Below are 21,479 nucleotides of genomic sequence, written 5' to 3'. Positions count from 1 at the left end.
TGGGTTTGAAATGATGATGATGATGAAATATGGTTAAATTCAGCCTCTTCGTGGTCAAAACTCTGATCCTCCATAATGTAAACACAACTTGGGCGTGTGCACAACTCGTGATGTCACTCTATTATTGTCAGAAGCTCCGCCCAGCAGAGGAAATAGCGCCGTTTATCAGCTATTTTCTCTCAGATCGTCGTGTTTTAACATTTTACCTTCAGCCAGTTAGCAGGAAAACGTTCCTAGAAGCGAATTTCTAAAAGAATTTAATTTAATTTCTAAAAGCGACCAAGTTGAAAAGGTTATCATGACAGTAACATGGGGAGACTCTTTATATGCTCATGCTACAAGAGTAAAAACTGTTGTGACATCAGAAGCTCTCAATCACATCACATTGTCTCCCAAGCTGCCAGACAGGACAAGGGCCAGAGAGAAATGAAAGGTTGTCATGTATTTTCAGACACCTGAGAATGTTCAATAAGTATATTGTCCACCATTTGGGACCATAGTGGCCTCTGGCCCATGGACTAATGCTGGAGGTCAAAGGTCAAGCACAGGAATCACACCGGTGAACCTTGGCTGACCTGAAGGTCACCACTACATTCACTGATGGGCTTAGTAAAAACACTTCTCATTCCAATACTGATCATGTCTTCCTGTTGATCATAACTCCTTCATGTCCTTCACTGACCAATCACCACAGGACTCATCACCGTCTTCTGCCCTTCACTGACCAATCACCACAGGACTCATCACCGTCTTCTGCCCTTCACTGACCAATCACCACAGGACTCATCACATCAGCCCACAGAATCTCACCTTAGTGATTCAGCGTTTTGTTGATTGAGGTCTTTCAGCTTCAGTTATCACATTTTATTATCATCATGGTGTAGTTCATTTGTTGAAAGTTTCTTTTGTTACCCAAAACCACAAGACAGTGTGTGTGTGTGTGTGTGTGTGTGTGTGTGTGTGTGTGTGTGTGTGTGTGTGTGTGTGTGTGTGTGTGTGTGTGTGTGTGTGTGCGTGCGCTGAGCAGCTTGTGGGAGGCTCCCATCAGCAGGTTTATTTACAGGTCAGTGTCCAGACGCCACATGTAGTTCCACAGTTCCCATCACAACACGGTACTGCAGTACTGACAGAGTAGTAGGAGGAGCGTCACCAAGCCTCTACAGCTGCTTGTTTAATCACCAGGAGTCCAGGGTCACATGTCTGCTGGACGCCAGCTCTGTCTCCTCATTGGTGACCTCCTCCAGCAGGAGGAGGAGGTGGAGGCCGGGAGCCAGCGGTGGTGTTCAGTGGGCCTGCTGCCAGCGGTGGTGTTCAGGCGGTGTTGAGATGGTGTTCAGGTGGTGTTCACTCGGTGTTGAGGTGGTGTTCAGGTGGTGTTGAGGCGGTGTTCAGGTGGTGTTGAGGCGGTGTTCAGGTGGTGTCCAGGTGGTGTTGAGGCGGTGTTCAGGTGGTGTCCAGGCGGTGTTCAGGTGGTGTTCAGGTGGTGTTGAGGCGGTGTTCAGGTGGTGTCCAGGTGGTGTTGAGGCGGTGTTCAGGTGGTGTCCAGGCGGTGTTCAGGTGGTGTTCAGGCGATATTGAGGTGGTGTTCAGGTGGTGTTCAGGCGGTGTTGAGGCGGTGTTCAGGTGGTGTTGAGGTGGTGTTCAGGCGGTGTTCAGGTGGTGTTCAGGAGGTGTTCAGGTGGTGTCCAGGCGGTGTTCAGGTGATATTGAGGTGGTGTTTAGGCGGTGTTCAGGTGGTGTTCAGACGGTGTTCAGGCGGTGTTCAGGTGGTGTTCAGGCGATATTGAGGTGGTGTTCAGGAGGTGTTCAGGAGGTGTTGAGGCGGTGTTCAGGTGGTGTCCAGGCGGTGTTCAGGCGATATTGAGGCGGTGTTCAGGTGGTGTTGAGGCGGTGTTCAGGAGGTGTTCAGGTGGTGTTCAGGTGGTGTTGAGGCGGTGTTCAGGCGGTGTTGAGGCAGTGTTGAGGCGGTGTTCAGGCGGTGTTCAGCCGGTGTTCAGGCGATGTTCAGGCGGTGTTCAGGCGGTGTTGAGGTGGTGTTGAGGCGGTGTTCAGGTGGTGTTCAGGCGATATTGAGGTGGTGTTCAGGCAGTGTTCAGGTGGTGTTCAGGCGGTGTTCAGGCGGTGTTGAGGCGGTGTTCAGGTGGTGTTCAGGCGGTGTTCAGGCGGTGTTGAGGCGGTGTTCAGGCGGTGTTCAGTGGGCCTGCTGCCAGCGCTCCGGCCAGTCCTTCTCCAGCCAGCCCTGCAGCAGCCGCAGCACGTCGATGCGCTGGTACATGCGACACAGCTCGGACAGCTCGCCCACCGTCTTCTGGCTGTAGCGCAGCAGGAACTCCTGGGTGGGGCTGTGGCACAGCGAGCCCTGGCTCCGGTGCTCCAGCAGCGCCAGCTCGTCGTAGCTCATCCCCCAGCGGCTGGCAAAGTTCTTCCAGTTCTTGATGGTGCAGTGGTTGGGGTCCAGCTTGAGGCGCAGCGAGTCCAGCAGGTCCTTGTCGTTCAGCAGGTCGCTGATCCTGGGGGGAGGAGCCGAGCAGCACTTTGCACACCGGCTGCTCACCATCTGCAGCTCTCTGGGGGCGTCTGTGTCCACAAGGGGGAGACAGAGAGTCAGGACACTGCAGCTCTGCTGCCAGTGGCTGAGCTCCACATGGAAACATGCATGTAGAATCCTGTGTGTGTGTGTGTGTGTGTGTGTGTGTGTGTGTGTGTGTGTGTGTGTGTGTGTGTGTGTGTGTGTGTGTGTGTGTGTGTGTGTGTCACATCAATCATCACCTTATATTAATTACTCAGAGAAAGGACCTGGACCAGGACCTAGACCAGGACCTGGACCAGGAGGTGTTCAGAGTTTTACCTGGTGAGGTGGACAGGGGGCAGCAGCACTCCTCCTCCACGTCTTCCACCGGCTGCAACCAGAGACACACAGGTGAGTACAGGGACTGCTACTGGGACAGGTACTGCTACAGGGACAGGTACTGCTACAGGGACAGGTACTGCTACAGGGACTGCTACAGGGACAGGTACTGCTACAGGGACAGGTACTGCTACAGGGACTGCTACTGCTACAGGGACAGGTACTGCTATAGGGACAGGGACTGCTACAGGGACATGGACTGCTATAGGGACAGGGACTGCTACAGGGACTGCTACTGCTATAGGGACAGGTACTGCTATTGGGACAGGGACTGCTACTGCTACAGGGACAGGTACTGCTATTGGGACATGGACTGCTACAGGGACAGGGACTGCTACAGGGACAGCTACTGCTATAGGGACAGGTACTGCTATTGGGACAGGTACTGCTATAGGGACAGGTACTGCTATTGGGACAGGTACTGCTATAGGGACAGGTACTGCTGTAGGGACAGGGACTGCTATAGGGACAGGTACTGCTACAGGGACAGGTACTGCTACAGGGACAGGTACTGCTACAGGGACAGGTACTGCTATAGGGACAGGTACTGCTACAGGGACAGGTACTGCTATAGGGACAGGTACTGCTACATGGACAGGTACTGCTATTGGGACAGGTACTGCTACAGGGACAGGTACTGCTACAGGGACAGGGACTGCTACAGGGACAGGGACTGCTATTGGGACAGGGACTGCTACAGGGACTGCTACTGCTATAGGGACAGGTACTGCTACAGGGACTGCTACTGCTATTGGAACAGGTACTGCTACAGGGACAGGTACTGCTACAGGGACAGGGACTGCTATTGGGACAGGGACTGCTACAGGGACAGGGACTGCTATTGGGACAGGGACTGCTACAGGGACTGCTACTGCTACAGGGACAGGTACTGCTACAGGGACTGCTACTGCTACAGGGACAGGTACTGCTATTGGGACAGGGACTGCTACAGGGACTGCTACTGCTACAGGGACAGGTACTGCTACAGGGACTGCTACTGCTACAGGGACAGGGACTGCTATAGGGACAGGTACTGCTATAGGGACAGGTACTGCTACAGGGACAGGTACTGTACAGGGACAGGGACTGCTACAGGGACAGGTACTGCTATTGGGACTGCTACTGCTACAGGGACTGCTACTGCTATAGGGACAGGTACTGCTATTGGGACAGGGACTGCTACTGCTACAGGGACAGGTACTGCTACAGGGACAGGTACTGCTATTGGGACAGGGACTGCTACAGGGACTGCTACTGCTACAGGGACAGGTACTGCTACAGAGACTGCTACAGGGACAGGTACTGCTATTGGGACAGGGACTGCTCCAGGGACTGCTACTGCTACAGGGACAGGTACTGCTATTGGGACAGGTACTGCTACAGGGACAGGTACTGCTATAGGGACAGGGACTGCTATTGGGACAGGTACTGCTACAGGGACAGGTTCTGCTACCGGAACAGGGACTGCTACAGGGACAGGTACTGCTACAGGGACAGGTACTGCTATAGGGACAGGGACTGCTATAGGGACAGGTACTGCTACAGGGACAGGTACTGCTATAGGGACAGGTACTGCTATAGGGACAGGGACTGCTATAGGGACAGGTACTGCTACATGGACAGGTACTGCTACAGGGACAGGGACTGCTACAGGGACAGGGACTGCTATTGGGACAGGGACTGCTACAGGGACAGGGACTGCTACAGGGACTGCTACTGCTACAGGGACAGGTACTGCTACAGGGACTGCTACTGCTACAGGGACAGGTACTGCTATTGGGACAGGTACTGCTACAGGGACAGGTACTGCTATAGGGACAGGGACTGCTATTGGGACAGGTACTGCTACAGGGACAGGTTCTGCTACAGGGACAGGTACTGCTACAGGGACAGGGACTGCTACAGGGACTGCTACTGCTACAGGGACAGGTACTGCTATTGGGACAGGTACTGCTATAGGGACAGGGACTGCTATTGGGACAGGTACTGCTACAGGGACAGGTACTGCTATAGGGACAGGTACTGCTATAGGGACAGGGACTGCTACAGGGACAGGTACTGCTACAGGGACAGGGACTGCTATTGGGACAGGGACTGCTACAGGGACAGGGACTGCTATTGGGACAGGGACTGCTACTGGGACAGGGACTGCTACAGGGACAGGGACTGCTACAGGGACTGCTACTGCTACAGGGACAGGTACTGCTACAGGGACTGCTACTGCTACAGGGACTGCTACTGCTACAGGGACAGGTACTGCTACAGGGACTGCTACTGCTACAGGGACAGGTACTGCTATTGGGACAGGTACTGCTACAGGGACAGGTACTGCTATAGGGACAGGGACTGCTATTGGGACAGGTACTGCTACCGGAACAGGGACTGCTACAGGGACAGGTACTGCTACAGGGACAGGGACTGCTATAGGGACAGGGACTGCTATTGGGACAGGTGCTGCTACAGGGACAGGTTCTGCTATAGGGACAGGGACTGCTATTGGGACAGGTACTGCTATAGGGACAGGGACTGCTACAGGGACTGCTACTGCTATAGGGACTGCTACTGCTATTGGGACAGGGACTGCTATATGGACAGGGACTGCTACAGGGACTGCTACTGCTACAGGGACAGGTACTGCTATTGGGACAGGGACTGCTACTGCGACAGGGACTGCTACAGGGACAGGTACTGCTATTGGGACAGGTACTGCTACAGGGACAGGTACTGCTATAGGGACAGGGACTGCTATTGGGACAGGTACTGCTATTGGGACAGGTACTGCTACAGGGACAGGTACTGCTATAGGGACAGGTACTGCTACAGGGACAGGTACTGCTACAGGGACTGCTACTGCTATAGGGACAGGGACTGCTATTGGGACAGGGACTGCTACAGGGACAGGGACTGCTATTCGGACAGGTACTGCTACAGGGACAGGTACTGCTACAGGGACAGGTACTGCTATTGGGACATGGACTGCTATATGGACAGGGACTGCTACAGGGACTGCTACTGCTATAGGGACAGGGACTGCTACAGGGACTGCTACTGCTGTAGAGACAGGTACTGCTATAGGAACAGGGACTGCTACTGCTACAGGTACTGCTACAGGGACAGGGACTGCTACAGGGACAGGGACTGCTACAGGGACAGGTACTGCTATTGGGACAGGTACTGCTACAGGGACAGGGACTGCTACAGGGACTGCTACTGCTATAGGGACAGGGACTGCTATAGGGACAGGGACTGCTACTGCTACAGGTACTGCTACAGGGACTGCTACTGCTATAGGGACAGGGACTGCTACAGGGACAGGGACTGCTATTCGGACAGGTACTGCTACAGGGACAGGTACTGCTACAGGGACAGGGACTGCTACAGGGACAGGTACTGCTATAGGGACAGGGACTGCTATTGGGACAGGGACTGCTACAGGGACAGGGACTGCTATTCGGACAGGTACTGCTACAGGGACAGGTACTGCTATAGGGACAGGGACTGCTATTGGGACAGGGACTGCTACAGGGACAGGGACTGCTATTGGGACAGGGACTGCTACAGGGACAGTGACTGCTACAGGGACAGGGACTGCTACAGGGACTGCTACTGCTATAGGGACAGGGACTGCTATTGGGACAGGGACTGCTACAGGGACAGGGACTGCTATTCGGACAGGTACTGCTACAGGGACAGGTACTGCTACAGGGACAGGTACTGCTATTGGGACAGGGACTGCTACAGGGACAGGGACTGCTACAGGGACTGCTACTGCTACAGGGACAGGTACTGCTATTGGGACAGGTACTGCTACAGGGACAGGTACTGCTATAGGGACAGGGACTGCTATTGGGACAGGGACTGCTACAGGGACTTCTACTGCTACAGGGACAGGGACTGCTACAGGGACAGGTACTGCTATTGGGACAGGGACTGCTACAGGGACAGGGACTGCTACAGGGACTGCTACTGCTACAGGGACAGGTACTGCTATTGGGACAGGTACTGCTACAGGGACAGGTACTGCTATAGGGACAGGGACTGCTATTGGGACAGGGACTGCTACAGGGACTGCTACTGCTACAGGGACAGGGACTGCTACAGGGACAGGTACTGCTATTGGGACAGGGACTGCTACAGGGACAGGGACTGCTACAGGGACAGGGACTGCTACAGGGACAGGTACTGCTATTGGGACAGGTACTGCTACAGGGACAGGTACTGCTATAGGGACAGGGACTGCTATTGGGACAGGTACTGCTATTGGGACAGGTACTGCTACAGGGACAGGTACTGCTATAGGGACAGGTACTGCTACAGGGACAGGTACTGCTACAGGGACTGCTACTGCTATAGGGACAGGGACTGCTATTGGGACAGGGACTGCTACAGGGACAGGGACTGCTATTCGGACAGGTACTGCTACAGGGACAGGTACTGCTACAGGGACAGGTACTGCTATTGGGACATGGACTGCTATATGGACAGGGACTGCTACAGGGACTGCTACTGCTATAGGGACAGGGACTGCTACAGGGACTGCTACTGCTGTAGAGACAGGTACTGCTATAGGAACAGGGACTGCTACTGCTACAGGTACTGCTACAGGGACAGGGACTGCTACAGGGACAGGGACTGCTACAGGGACAGGTACTGCTATTGGGACAGGTACTGCTACAGGGACAGGGACTGCTACAGGGACTGCTACTGCTATAGGGACAGGGACTGCTATAGGGACAGGGACTGCTACTGCTACAGGTACTGCTACAGGGACAGGTACTGCTATTGGGACAGGTACTGCTACAGGGACAGGGACTGCTACAGGGACAGGGACTGCTATTCGGACAGGTACTGCTACAGGGACAGGTACTGCTACAGGGACAGGGACTGCTACAGGGACAGGTACTGCTATAGGGACAGGGACTGCTATTGGGACAGGGACTGCTACAGGGACAGGGACTGCTATTCGGACAGGTACTGCTACAGGGACAGGTACTGCTACAGGGACAGGGACTGCTACAGGGACAGGTACTGCTATAGGGACAGGGACTGCTACAGGGACAGGGACTGCTATTCGGACAGGTACTGCTACAGGGACAGGTACTGCTATAGGGACAGGGACTGCTATTGGGACAGGGACTGCTACAGGGACAGGGACTGCTATTGGGACAGGGACTGCTACAGGGACAGTGACTGCTACAGGGACAGGGACTGCTACAGGGACTGCTACTGCTATAGGGACAGGGACTGCTATTGGGACAGGGACTGCTACAGGGACAGGGACTGCTATTCGGACAGGTACTGCTACAGGGACAGGTACTGCTACAGGGACAGGTACTGCTATTGGGACAGGGACTGCTACAGGGACAGGGACTGCTACAGGGACTGCTACTGCTACAGGGACAGGTACTGCTATTGGGACAGGTACTGCTACAGGGACAGGTACTGCTATAGGGACAGGGACTGCTATTGGGACAGGGACTGCTACAGGGACTTCTACTGCTACAGGGACAGGGACTGCTACAGGGACAGGTACTGCTATTGGGACAGGGACTGCTACAGGGACAGGGACTGCTACAGGGACTGCTACTGCTACAGGGACAGGTACTGCTATTGGGACAGGTACTGCTACAGGGACAGGTACTGCTATAGGGACAGGGACTGCTATTGGGACAGGGACTGCTACAGGGACTGCTACTGCTACAGGGACAGGGACTGCTACAGGGACAGGTACTGCTATTGGGACAGGGACTGCTACAGGGACAGGGACTGCTACAGGGACTGCTACTGCTACAGGGACAGGTACTGCTATTCGGACAGGTACTGCTACAGGGACAGGTACTGCTATAGGGACAGGGACTGCTATTGGGACAGGGACTGCTACAGGGACAGGGACTGCTATTGGGACAGGTACTGCTACAGGGACAGTGACTGCTACAGGGACAGGGACTGCTACAGGGACTGCTACTGCTATAGGGACAGGGACTGCTATTGGGACAGGTACTGCTACAGGGACAGGTACTGCTACAGGGACAGGTACTGCTATTGGGACAGGGACTGCTACAGGGACAGGGACTGCTACAGGGACTGCTACTGCTACAGGGACAGGTACTGCTACAGGGACAGGGACTGCTACAGGGACAGGGACTGCTACAGGGACAGGTACTGCTATTGGGACAGGGACTGCTACAGGGACAGGGACTGCTACAGGGACAGGTACTGCTATTGGGACAGGTACTGCTACAGGGACAGGTACTGCTATAGGGACAGGGACTGCTATTGGGACAGGTACTGCTATTGGGACAGGTACTGCTACAGGGACAGGTACTGCTATAGGGACAGGTACTGCTACAGGGACAGGTACTGCTACAGGGACTGCTACTGCTATAGGGACAGGGACTGCTATTGGGACAGGGACTGCTACAGGGACAGGGACTGCTATTCGGACAGGTACTGCTACAGGGACAGGTACTGCTACAGGGACAGGTACTGCTATTGGGACATGGACTGCTATATGGACAGGGACTGCTACAGGGACTGCTACTGCTATAGGGACAGGGACTGCTACAGGGACTGCTACTGCTGTAGAGACAGGTACTGCTATAGGAACAGGGACTGCTACTGCTACAGGTACTGCTACAGGGACAGGGACTGCTACAGGGACAGGGACTGCTACAGGGACAGGTACTGCTATTGGGACAGGTACTGCTACAGGGACAGGGACTGCTACAGGGACTGCTACTGCTATAGGGACAGGGACTGCTATAGGGACAGGGACTGCTACTGCTACAGGTACTGCTACAGGGACAGGTACTGCTATTGGGACAGGTACTGCTACAGGGACAGGGACTGCTACAGGGACAGGGACTGCTATTCGGACAGGTACTGCTACAGGGACAGGTACTGCTACAGGGACAGGGACTGCTACAGGGACAGGTACTGCTATAGGGACAGGGACTGCTATTGGGACAGGGACTGCTACAGGGACAGGGACTGCTATTCGGACAGGTACTGCTACAGGGACAGGTACTGCTACAGGGACAGGGACTGCTACAGGGACAGGTACTGCTATAGGGACAGGGACTGCTACAGGGACAGGGACTGCTATTCGGACAGGTACTGCTACAGGGACAGGTACTGCTATAGGGACAGGGACTGCTATTGGGACAGGGACTGCTACAGGGACAGGGACTGCTATTGGGACAGGGACTGCTACAGGGACAGTGACTGCTACAGGGACAGGGACTGCTACAGGGACTGCTACTGCTATAGGGACAGGGACTGCTATTGGGACAGGGACTGCTACAGGGACAGGGACTGCTATTCGGACAGGTACTGCTACAGGGACAGGTACTGCTACAGGGACAGGTACTGCTATTGGGACAGGGACTGCTACAGGGACAGGGACTGCTACAGGGACTGCTACTGCTACAGGGACAGGTACTGCTATTGGGACAGGTACTGCTACAGGGACAGGTACTGCTATAGGGACAGGGACTGCTATTGGGACAGGGACTGCTACAGGGACTTCTACTGCTACAGGGACAGGGACTGCTACAGGGACAGGTACTGCTATTGGGACAGGGACTGCTACAGGGACAGGGACTGCTACAGGGACTGCTACTGCTACAGGGACAGGTACTGCTATTGGGACAGGTACTGCTACAGGGACAGGTACTGCTATAGGGACAGGGACTGCTATTGGGACAGGGACTGCTACAGGGACTGCTACTGCTACAGGGACAGGGACTGCTACAGGGACAGGTACTGCTATTGGGACAGGGACTGCTACAGGGACAGGGACTGCTATAGGGACAGGGACTGCTATTGGGACAGGGACTGCTACAGGGACTGCTACAGGGACAGGGGTGATGACACATGCTTCCAGTTCATGTTCCAATATTGTGGGAGAAACAGTAAACTATCAAAAAGAGGTTGTGATGTACTTTTCTTCGACGTTGCCTATAACTGATGATTGATTTGTAGCGTGTGGCTGGTTTCTAAAGGGTTAACCCTTGTGGACGCCTCCCAGCGGAGCAGGTGTGGCTGCTGAGCAGTGAAAAGACAGTGAAGTGAGTGTTGGCGGCCTGGCAGCAGCAGTGAGACGTGTCTGGACAGAAGCTCCCTGCAGCCTCAGCAGATCCTCAGATCCTGCTCCCCCCTCGTCGCCGCCGCTGCTCTTCAATAACGCCGTTATTAGCCCCGCTCACAAACCCCCCCCTGCATGTTCACAGTGCTCGCACACCGAGGGTCTTCAAACACGCCAATGTTCTCACAGGGAGCTCGTCCTGACCACGGCCACATGCTGCAGGAGCATCGTGGCTGCACAGCAAGGACTCAGACTGGGAGGCTTTACAAAGTGTCCTTCCTGCCCTGATACTGGTTCACATGGTGAAGCATGCACATCCCCCTGCACCTCCACAGGGGGGCAGCACTGAGTCAACAGTGCAAGGAAACAATTTGTAGGGAACAAAGCAGCAGAGATAGTCAACAACGGTTGAGGAGATCGTGAAGCGTTTGAGGAGGCGAGTGCAGCGGAGGCCGCCATGTTCAGTAACGGCGTGTTTTCTGCAGTAGGACGTCCTCTGGTCCAACGTGACAACAGGGAGCGTCCACAACGTCTCTGGACGTCCAGCAGGGCGTCTGACCACTGCTGGGAGTCACTGGGAGTTTCCTCACCACGGGAATCTACCGGCACGCGTGGCGGCAGAAAGGTGGGACTCTACTCGCCCGGCAAGCACGGCGCTCTGGAACTCAATCACGTCACGGTATCGTCTGTCAGGGAACCATTTGAACCCTGGGCCTCACTTCACCTGGACGGTGGACTCAGTTCTAACCCTGGAACACAACGAGTCCAAACCTCAGCTGACTGCAAGGAGCAGCTCATTGTCTGGCTTTGTCCTGAACATGGTGAGGAACCATCAGTACGTTCAGGGAGGAGACGTGGAGAACAGGGAGAACAGGGAGGAGAACAGGGAGGAGACGTGGAGAACAGGGAGGAGAACAGGGAGGAGAAGAGGGAGGAGACGTGGAGAACAGGGAGGAGAACAGGGAGGAGAACAGGGAGGAGACGTGGAGAACAGGGAGGAGAACAGGGAGGAGATGTGGAGAACAGGGAGGAGAACAGGGAGGAGATGTGGAGAACAGGGAGGAGAACAGGGAGGAGACGTGGAGAACAGGGAGGAGAACAGGGAGGAGGCACGGAGAACAGGGAGGAGAACAGGGAGGAGACGTGGAGAACAGGGAGGAGATGTGGAGAACAGGGAGGAGAACAGGGAGGAGATGTGGAGAACAGGGAGGAGAACAGGGAGGAGATGTGGAGAACAGGGAGGAGAACAGGGAGGAGATGTGGAGAACAGGGAGGAGAACAGGGAGGAGACATGGAGAACAGGGAGGAGAACAGGGAGGAGACGTGGAGAACAGGGAGGAGAACAGGGAGGAGGCACGGAGAACAGGGAGGAGAACAGGGAGGAGACGTGGAGAACAGGGAGGAGAACAGGGAGGAGATGTGGAGAACAGGGAGGAGAACAGGGAGGAGACATGGAGAACAGGGAGGAGACGTGGAGAACAGGGAGGAGAACAGGGAGGAGACGTGGAGAACAGGGAGGAGAACAGGGAGGAGATGTGGAGAACAGGGAGGAGAACAGGGAGGAGACATGGAGAACAGGGAGGAGAACAGGGAGGAGACGTGGAGAACAGGGAGGAGGCATGGAGAACAGGGAGGAGAACAGGGAGGAGACATGGAGAACAGGGAGGAGAACAGGGAGGAGACGTGGAGAACAGGGAGGAGAACAGGGTGGAGAACAGGGAGGAGATGTGGAGAACAGGGAGGAGAACAGGGAGGAGAACAGGGAGGAGACGTGGAGAACAGGGAGGAGAACAGGGAGGAGAACAGGGAGGAGATGTGGAGAACAGGGAGGAGAACAGGGAGGAGAACAGGGAGGAGAACAGGGAGGAGATGTGGAGAACGTGCAGGGCTGGGTTTGAGACCTCTGTTCAAGGCTTCAGTCCCAGAGTCTCCACCCAACCCCCAATGGCAGTCCTGAGTTTAGCCTTGGCCTTGAAGAACCCTGCAGCCAGGGGGCCCTGCAGCCAGGGGGCGCTGCAGCCAGGGGGCCCTGCAGCCAGGGGGCGCTGCAGCCAGGCCGCCCTGCAGCCAGGGGGCGCTGCAGCCAGGGGGCGCTGCAGCCAGGGGGCCCTGCAGCCAGGCCGCCCTGCAGCCAGGGGGCGCTGCAGCCAGGGGGCCCTGCAGCCAGGCCGCCCTGCAGCCAGGGGGCGCTGCAGCCAGGCCGCCCTGCAGCCAGGGGGCGCTGCAGCCAGGGGGCCCTGCAGCCAGGGGGCGCTGCAGCCAGGCCGCCCTGCAGCCAGGGGGCGCTGCAGCCAGGGGGCGCTGCAGCCAGGGGGCGCTGCAGCCAGGGGGCCCTGCAGCCAGGGGGCGCTGCAGCCAGGGGGCGCTGGTGGTGCTGACCTGCCGGATCCGGTCCTCTGAGGCGGGGTCCAGGTATCCAGACGACATGGAGCTCAGGTGGAGAGTCACAGCGTCCGCTGCAGAACAAGAACAGGAGAGGAACCACTGATCACAGGTCACGTTCTCAGGTTTGCTGGTCGATCACATATGGAAGGCAGGTTGGGTCACATCACAGAACTCCTGCTGGGAGTTCATTCAACTCCCAAATCAGGGACGTCCTGCAGAAACTGAACAGGCTCATCACTGATTCACCGCTGAGACGTGGCTGGGTACTTCCATTAGTGTCAGCCGTTACTCTGTACACGTCATGGAGGCCGGCGAAACTACGGCGAAACTACGGCGAAACTACGGCGAAACTACGTCGAAACTACGTCGAAACTACGGCGAAACTACATCGAAACTACGGCGATACTACATAGAAACTACATCGAAACTACGGCGATACTCAAGTCCAGGTCATCTCTACTCCAGGTCATCTTAACTCCAGGTCATCTATGCTCCAGGTCATCTATGCTCCAGGTCATCTATGCTCCAGGTCATCTATGCTCCAGGTCATCTATACTCCAGGTCATCTATACTCCAGGTCATCTTAACTCCAGGTCATCTATGCTCCAGGTCATCTATGCTCCAGGTCATCTATGCTCCAGGTCATCTATACTCCAGGTCATCTTAACTCCAGGTCATCTATGCTCCAGGTCATCTATGCTCCAGGTCATCTATACTCCAGGTCATCTCTATTCCAGGTCATCTAAACCAGTGGTTCCCAACCTTTTTTGACCAGTGTACCCCTTGAGCTGGTTTCCATGTGAAAAGTACCCCCTCTCTCGTGTGTGATTATTCGCCTTAATGTGTACTTATATTTAACCCTTTGTCTTTCTATCTATCCAACTGCTCATTTAAATAAAACAATTATTGTGAGTGTAAAAACATACCTTTTAATGAGACACTTGCGCTTGCTTGTCTTTCATAAGTCTTTCATAATTCCTTTTTTCACTGGGCTCCCCTGTGCCTGCGTCCGAGGCGACGGTAGCAGTAGCGGTAGCTGGACGTTTACTCCTGCCTAGCCATGCATCCATGTTTACAGTCGGTATGCAGCTAGAGGTAGCTAGCTCCGCGAATCGTGCGCGCCCGCAGCAAGAACGTGAACCTTTTTTTTTTTTTTTTTTTTAAAGCGCGCCACTTTATAGTCTTTTCATATTATATGCATTGTAGTGTTACAATCACTGTGGACGAACTGCTACTCATGGAAAATAAACGTATGGCCTTACTAAAATTCATGATATAATACAATATAATATAGTATAATTTTTTTTTTTTGTGTGTGTGGATACTGTAGGCTAATTTATAATCTTTCTGCGTACCCCCTGCAATACCCTCGCGTACCCCTAGGGGTCCGTGTACCCCCGGTTGGGAATCACTGATCTAAACCACAGGTCATCTAAACTCCAGGTCATCTATACTCCAGGTCATCTATGCTCCAGGTCATCTATGCTCCAGGTCATCTATACTCCAGGTCATCTATGCTCCAGGTCATCTATGCTCCAGGTCATCTATGCTCCAGGTCATCTATACTCCAGGTCATCTATGCTCCAGGTCATCTATGCTCCAGGTCATCTAAACTCCAGGTCATCTATACTCCAGGTCATCTATGCTCCAGGTCATCTATGCTCCAGGTCATCTATACTCCAGGTCATCTATGCTCCAGGTCATCTATGCTCCAGGTCATCTATACTCCAGGTCATCTATGCTCCAGGTCATCTATGCTCCAGGTCATCTCTATTCCAGGTCATCTAAACCACAGGTCATCTAAACTCCAGGTCATCTATACTCCAGGTCATCTATGCTCCAGGTCATCTATGCTCCAGGTCATCTCTATTCCAGGTCATCTCTACTCCAGGTCATCTCTACTCCAGGTCATCCATACTCCAGGTCATCTCTATTCCAGGTCATCTCTATTCCAGGTCATCTCTACTCCAGGTCATCCATACTCCAGGTCATCTCTACTCCAGGTCATCTATACTCCAGGTCATCTAAACTCCAGGCCATCTTAACTCCAGGTCATCTATGCTCCAGGTCATCTATGCTCCAGGTCATCTATACTCCAGGTCATCTATACTCCAGGTCATCTATACTCCAGGTCATCTTAACTCCAGGTCATCTATGCTCCAGGTCATCTATGCTCCAGGTCATCTATACTCCAGGTCATCTCTATTCCAGGTCATCTAAACCACAGGTCATCTAAACTCCAGGTCATCTATGCTCCAGGTCATCTATGCTCCAGGTCATCTATACTCCAGGTCATCTATGCTCCAGGTCATCTATGCTCCAGGTCATCTATACTCCAGGTCATCTATGCTCCAGGTCATCTATGCTCCAGGTCATCTCTATTCCAGGTCATCTAAACCACAGGTCATCTAAACTCCAGGTCATCTATGCTCCAGGTCATCTATGCTCCAGGTCATCTATACTCCAGGTCATCTATACTCCAGGTCATCTCTATTCCAGGTCATCTCTACTCCAGGTCATCTCTACTCCAGGTCATCCATACTCCAGGTCATCCATACTCCAGGTCATCTCTATTCCAGGTCATCTCTACTCCAGGTCATCCATACTCCAGGTCATCTCTACTCCAGGTCATCTATACTCCAGGTCATCTAAACTCCAGGCCATCTTAACTCCAGGTCATCTATACTCCAGGTCATCTATACTCCAGGTCATCTATACTCCAGGCCATCTAAACTCCAGGCCATCTTAACGCCAGGTCATCTATACTCCAGGTCATCTCTACTCCAGGTCATCTCTACTCCAGGTCATCTCTACTCCAGGTCATCTAAACTCCAGGTCATCTAAACTCCAGGTCATCTATACTCCAGGTCATCTCTACTCCAGGTCATCTCTACTCCAGGTCATCTAAACTCCAGGTCATCTAACTCCAGGTCATCTAAACTCCAGGTCATCTCTACTCCAGGTCATCTCTACTCCAGGTCATCTATACTCCAGGTCATCTAAAGTCCAGGTCACCTATACTCCAGGTCATCTAAAGTTCAGGTCATCTAAACTCCAGGTCATCTATACTCCAGGTCATCTCTACTCCAGGTCATCCATACTCCAGGTCATCTATACTCCAGGTCATCTCTATTCCAGGTCATCTCTATTCCAGGTCATCTCTACTCCAGGTCATCCATACTCCAGGTCATCCATACTCCAGGTCATCCATACTCCAGGTCATCTCTACTCCAGGTCATCTTAACTCCAGGTCATCTATACTCCAGGTCATCTATACTCCAGGTCATCTAAACTCCAGGCCATCTTAACTCCAGGTCATCTATACTCCAGGTCATCTATACTCCAGGCCATCTATACTCCAGGCCATCTAAACTCCAGGCCATCTTAACGCCAGGTCATCTCTACTCCAGGTCATCTCTACTCCAGGTCATCTAAACTCCAGGTCATCTAAACTCCAGGTCATCTCAACTCCAGGTCATCTTAACTCCAGGTCATCTCTACTCCAGGTCATCTCAACTCCAGGTCATCTCAACTCCAGGTCATCTCTACTCCAGGTCATCTCTACTCCAGGTCATCTCAACTCCAGGTCATCTCAACTCCAGGTCATCTCAACTCCAGGTCATCTCTACTCCAGGTCATCTCTACTCCAGGTCATCTCTACTCCAGGTCATCTCTACTCCAGGTCATCTAAACTCCAGGTCATCTCTACTCCAGGTCATCTCTACTCCAGGTCATCTCTACTCCAGGTCATCTCTACTCCAGGTCATCTCTACTCCAGGTCATCTCTACTCCAGGTCATCTATGCTCCAGGTCATCTATACTCCAGGTCATCTAAACTCCAGGTCATCTAAACTCCAGGTCATCTAAACTCCAGGTCATCTCTACTCCAGGTCATCTAAAGTCCAGGTCATCTAACTCCAGGTCATCTCTACTCCAGGTCATCTCTACTCCAGGTCATCTCTACTCCAGGTCATCTCTACTCCAGGTCATCTCTACTCCAGGTCATCTCTACTCCAGGTCATCTAAACTCCAGGTCATCTCTACTCCAGGTCATCTCTACTCCAGGTCATCTCTACTCCAGGTCATCTCTACTCCAGGTCATCTCTACTCCAGGTCATCTCTACTCCAGGTCATCTAAACTCCAGGTCATCTCTACTCCAGGTCATCTCTACTCCAGGTCATCTCTACTCCAGGTCATCTCTACTCCAGGTCATCTATGCTCCAGGTCATCTATACTCCAGGTCATCTAAACTCCAGGTCATCTAAACTCCAGGTCATCTAAACTCCAGGTCATCTCTACTCCAGGTCATCTCTACTCCAGGTCATCTCTACTCCAGGTCATCTCTACTCCAGGTCATCTATGCTCCAGGTCATCTATACTCCAGGTCATCTAAACTCCAGGTCATCTAAACTCCAGGTCATCTAAACTCCAGGTCATCTCTACTCCAGGTCATCTAAAGTCCAGGTCATCTAACTCCAGGTCATCTCTACTCCAGGTCATCTCTACTCCAGGTCATCTCTACTCCAGGTCATGTGACCACCGTCGGTGTTGCAGCTTGTTTCTGAACTCTCCACACTGACAGCCTGTTGATTACTCACCATGACGATCCGTCACTTGCACTGGATAATTGTCCTCCAGGGACTGTGGGAGAGACGAGACGGAGTTAAAGGAGAAAGGTGAGACGTCCAGCCTGGAGCTGTTGTGTGCAGCAGCAGAGGAACCTGCCGGGACTCGCTGTGGACGAGGCCTCCGGCTCACTGCAGGCACACTTCTGCTCTCTGCTCACCAACAGTGAAATGAGACGGGACAAAGTGACGGCAGGCGAGTCGAGACAAAGAGACAGACAGAGAGACGGCTGCTCACAAATTCTGCCACAAAGCTGGTGGTGTCGGTGTCCTCCACCGGCTCCGAGCGGCTTCCACCTGCACACAAAAGCAGAGAAAACATTAATTCACACTTCTATATGGGGAACTTTGACGTCACCTCCACACTCATTCCGTCCTCTTCTGATGTGCCACCAAGGCAGGAACCACACAGAAACCACATCCTGCCCCAGCGAGCAGCAGTGATGAAGTCTCACCAGAGCGGAGGCGGATACATGATTCACAACTTAAACAGAGGGAACCAGTAGGAGGAAGAGAGAACGTTCCATGACACAAGGTCATACGAGTGTCCACAACCTACAAACCAAATTCAGAAAGGTGGACAAAGAAGTCTCAGAAATCCAAGATGACAACTTGTTAACGGTTCAAACTTCGGCAGGCCGTCGTTTCATTACAGGAATATTTAGTAAACGTTGAGACTGACAGAAAAGCCACCAGCTGGGGGCGCTCTGATGACTGCAGCTCAGTCAAATCATTGATCATCACGTAGAACATGAGGGGGACCTGAGTGGCCACGTTGAAATTGGAGAATTTAGCGCATTCGCCGTGTTCGCCCAGCGACCAGCCGTGGTCGGAGGTGAGCACCACCGTAGTGCCGTTGGGTTAGACCACCTGATTCTGGGTCAGGGTTTCGTACGAAGCAGAGCAGGATTACTATTGCAACAACACATCATCAGTAGGGTAAAACTAACCTGTCTCACTCCGGTCTAACCAGCTCACGTTCCCTGTTAGTGGTGAACAATCCAACGCTTGGTGAATTCTGCTTCACAATGAGAGGAAGAGCCGACATCCAAGGATCAAAAAGCGACGTCGCTATGAACGCTTGGCCGCCACAAGCCAGTTCTCCCTGTGGTCACTTTTCTGACACCTCCTGCTTAGAACCCAGGGGCAGGTGGGGAGTTGGCCTGGGGCGTCCACCTGCCAAACGGTAACGTCCTGAGGCGACTCAGGGAGGACAGACACCTCCCGTAGAGCAGGAGGGCCAAAGCTCACTTGATCTTGATTTTCAGTTTGAAGACAGACCGTGAAAGCGGCGCCTCACCGTCCTTCTGACTTTGTGGGTTCTAAGCAGGGTCATTAACACAGTGGTTACTGCTCTCACATCACAGCAAGAAGGTTGTGGGTTGAAATACAGGGCCTTTCTCTGTGGAGTATGCATGTTCTACCTGTGTGTGTGTGTGTGTGTGTGTGTGTGTGTGGGGGGTTTCTTCCAGGTTCTCCGGTTCCCCCCACAGTCCGGGGGTCCTTGAGCAAGACCCCTGGCCTCCAGCTCTCTAGCTAGTAAAAGACATTATTAATCTCAATGTGGTTCTCCTGACTAAATAAATGAAGATTTAGTTTCCCCAACGGCAACATCACATCCACTCAACACACAGCTCAGTCCAGAGAGCCGCGAAACTCCCAGCTGTGTGAGCGCCACCCTCTGGGTCTCCACTGCCATGACTCACCAACCTGCAACTTCTAGTGTGTGTTGACGGAGTGTGTTCAGTGTGTGTTGATGGAGTGTGTTCAGTGTGTGTTGATGGTGTGTGTTCAGTGTGTGTTGATGGTGTGTGTTCAGTGTGTGTTGATGGTGTGTGTTCAGTGTGTGTTGATGGTGTGTGTTCAGTGTGTGTTGATGGAGTGTGTTCAGTGTGTGTTGATGGAGTGTGTTCAGTGTGTGTTGATGGAGTGTGTTCAGTGTGTGTTGATGGAGTGTGTTCAGTGTGTGTTGATGCTGTGTGTTCAGTGTGTGTTGATGGTGTGTGTTCAGTGTGTGTTGATGGTGTGTGTTCAGTGTGTGTTGAAGGAGTGTGTTGAAGGAGTGTGTTCAGTGTGTGTTGATGGTGTGTGTTCAGTGTGTGTTGATGGAGTGTGTTCAGTGTGTGTTGATGGAGTGTGTTCAGTGTGTGTTGATGGAGTGTGTTCAGTGTGTGTTGATGCTGTGTGTTCAGTGTGTGTTGATGCTGTGTGTTCAGTGTGTGTTGATGGTGTGTGTTCAGTGTGTGTTGATGGTGTGTGTTCAGTGTGTGTTGATGGTGTGTGTTCAGTGTGTGTTGATGGTGTGTGTTGAAGGAGTGTGTTCAGTGTGTGTTGATGGTGTGTGTTGAAGGTGTGTGTTGAAGGAGTGTGTTCAGTGTGTGTTGATGCTGTGTGTTCAGTGTGTGTTGATGGTGTGTGTTCAGTGTGTGTTGATGGTGTGTGTTCAGTGTGTGTTGAAGGAGTGTGTTGAAGGAGTGTGTTGAAGGAGTGTGTTCAGTGTGTGTTGATGGTGTGTGTTCAGTGTGTGTTGATGGAGTGTGTTCAGTGTGTGTTGAAGGAGTGTGTTCAGTGTGTGTTGATGGAGTGTGTTCAGTGTGTGTTGATGGTGTGTGTTCAGTGTGTGTTGAAGGTGTGTGTTCAGTGTGTGTTGAAGGAGTGTGTTGAAGGAGTGTGTTCAGTGTGTGTTGATGGAGTGTGTTCAGTGTGTGTTGATGGAGTGTGTTCAGTGTGTGTTGATGGTGTGTGTTGATGGTGTGTGTTCAGTGTGTGTTGAAGGTGTGTGTTGAAGGAGTGTGTTGAAGGAGTGTGTTCAGCAGGTGTTGAAGGTGTGTGTTCAGTGTGTGTTGGAGTGTGTTCAGTGTGTGTTGATGGAGTGTGTTCAGTGTGTGTTGCAGAAGTGTGTTCAGTGTGTGTTGAAGGAGTGTGTTCAGTGTGTGTTCACTGTGTGTTGAAGGAGTGTGTTCAGTGTGTGTTGAAGAAGTGTATTCAGTGTGTGTTCACTGTGTGTTGAAGGAGTGTGTTCAGTGTGTGTTGAAGGAGTGTGTTCAGTGTGTGTTCAGTGTGTGTTGAAGAAGTGTGTTCAGCGTGTGTTCACTGTGTGTTGAAGGTGTTCAGTGTGTATTGAAGGAGTGTGTTCAGTGTGTGTTGATGGAGTGTGTTCAGTGTGTGTTGGAGTGTGTTCAGTGTGTGTTGAAGGAGTGTGTTCAGTGTGTGTTGGAGTGTGTTCAGTGTGTGTTGAAGGAGTGTGTTCAGTGTGTATTGAAGGAGTGTGTTCAGTGTGTGTTGGAGTGTGCAGTGTGTGTTGATGGAGTGTGTTCAGTGTGTGTTGGAGTGTTCAGTGTGTGTTGATGGTGTGTGTTCAGTGTGTGTTGGAGTGTGTTCAGTGTGTGTTGAAGGAGTGTGTTCAGTGTGTGTTGGAGTGTGTTCAGTGTGTGTTGAAGGAGTGTGTTCAATGTGTGTTGATGGAGTGTGTTC

General features: G+C 52.9%; 1 protein-coding gene across 1 annotated transcript; it reads right to left on the bottom strand.

Annotated features, from left to right (window-relative positions):
- Positions 1 to 749: 749 nt before the first annotated feature.
- Positions 750 to 18,329, bottom strand: edaradd (EDAR-associated death domain). The gene is made up of 5 exons (XM_080507738.1): positions 18,244 to 18,329; positions 17,979 to 18,021; positions 13,374 to 13,450; positions 2,849 to 2,900; positions 750 to 2,577 (listed from the first exon to the last, which is right to left on the bottom strand). The coding sequence occupies exons 1-5, from the start codon at positions 18,325 to 18,327 to the stop codon at positions 2,192 to 2,194; spliced, it is 642 nt and encodes a 213-aa protein (XP_080363864.1). The 5' UTR covers positions 18,328 to 18,329; the 3' UTR covers positions 750 to 2,191.
- Between the last annotated feature and the right edge of the window lie 3,150 nt (positions 18,330 to 21,479).

Source organism: Blennius ocellaris, assembly GCF_963422515.1.
Source record: "Blennius ocellaris genome assembly, chromosome: 13".
Lineage (NCBI taxonomy): Eukaryota > Metazoa > Chordata > Actinopteri > Blenniiformes > Blenniidae > Blennius > Blennius ocellaris.
Note: the sequence above shows the minus strand (reverse complement) of the source record. Positions and strands in the feature narration are given on the sequence as shown.

Coding starts and splice junctions, on each gene's coding strand:
- edaradd (XM_080507738.1), bottom strand. CDS start 18,327: ATGTTTTCTCTGCTTTTGTGTGCAGGTGGAAGCCGCTCGGAGCCGGTG. Junction 2,901..13,373: donor CAGAGGACCGGATCCGGCAG/GTCAGCACCACC, acceptor CTCTGGTTGCAG/CCGGTGGAAGACGTGGAGGA. Junction 2,578..2,848: donor CCCCCTGTCCACCTCACCAG/GTAAAACTCTGA, acceptor TTGTGGACACAG/ACGCCCCCAGAGAGCTGCAG.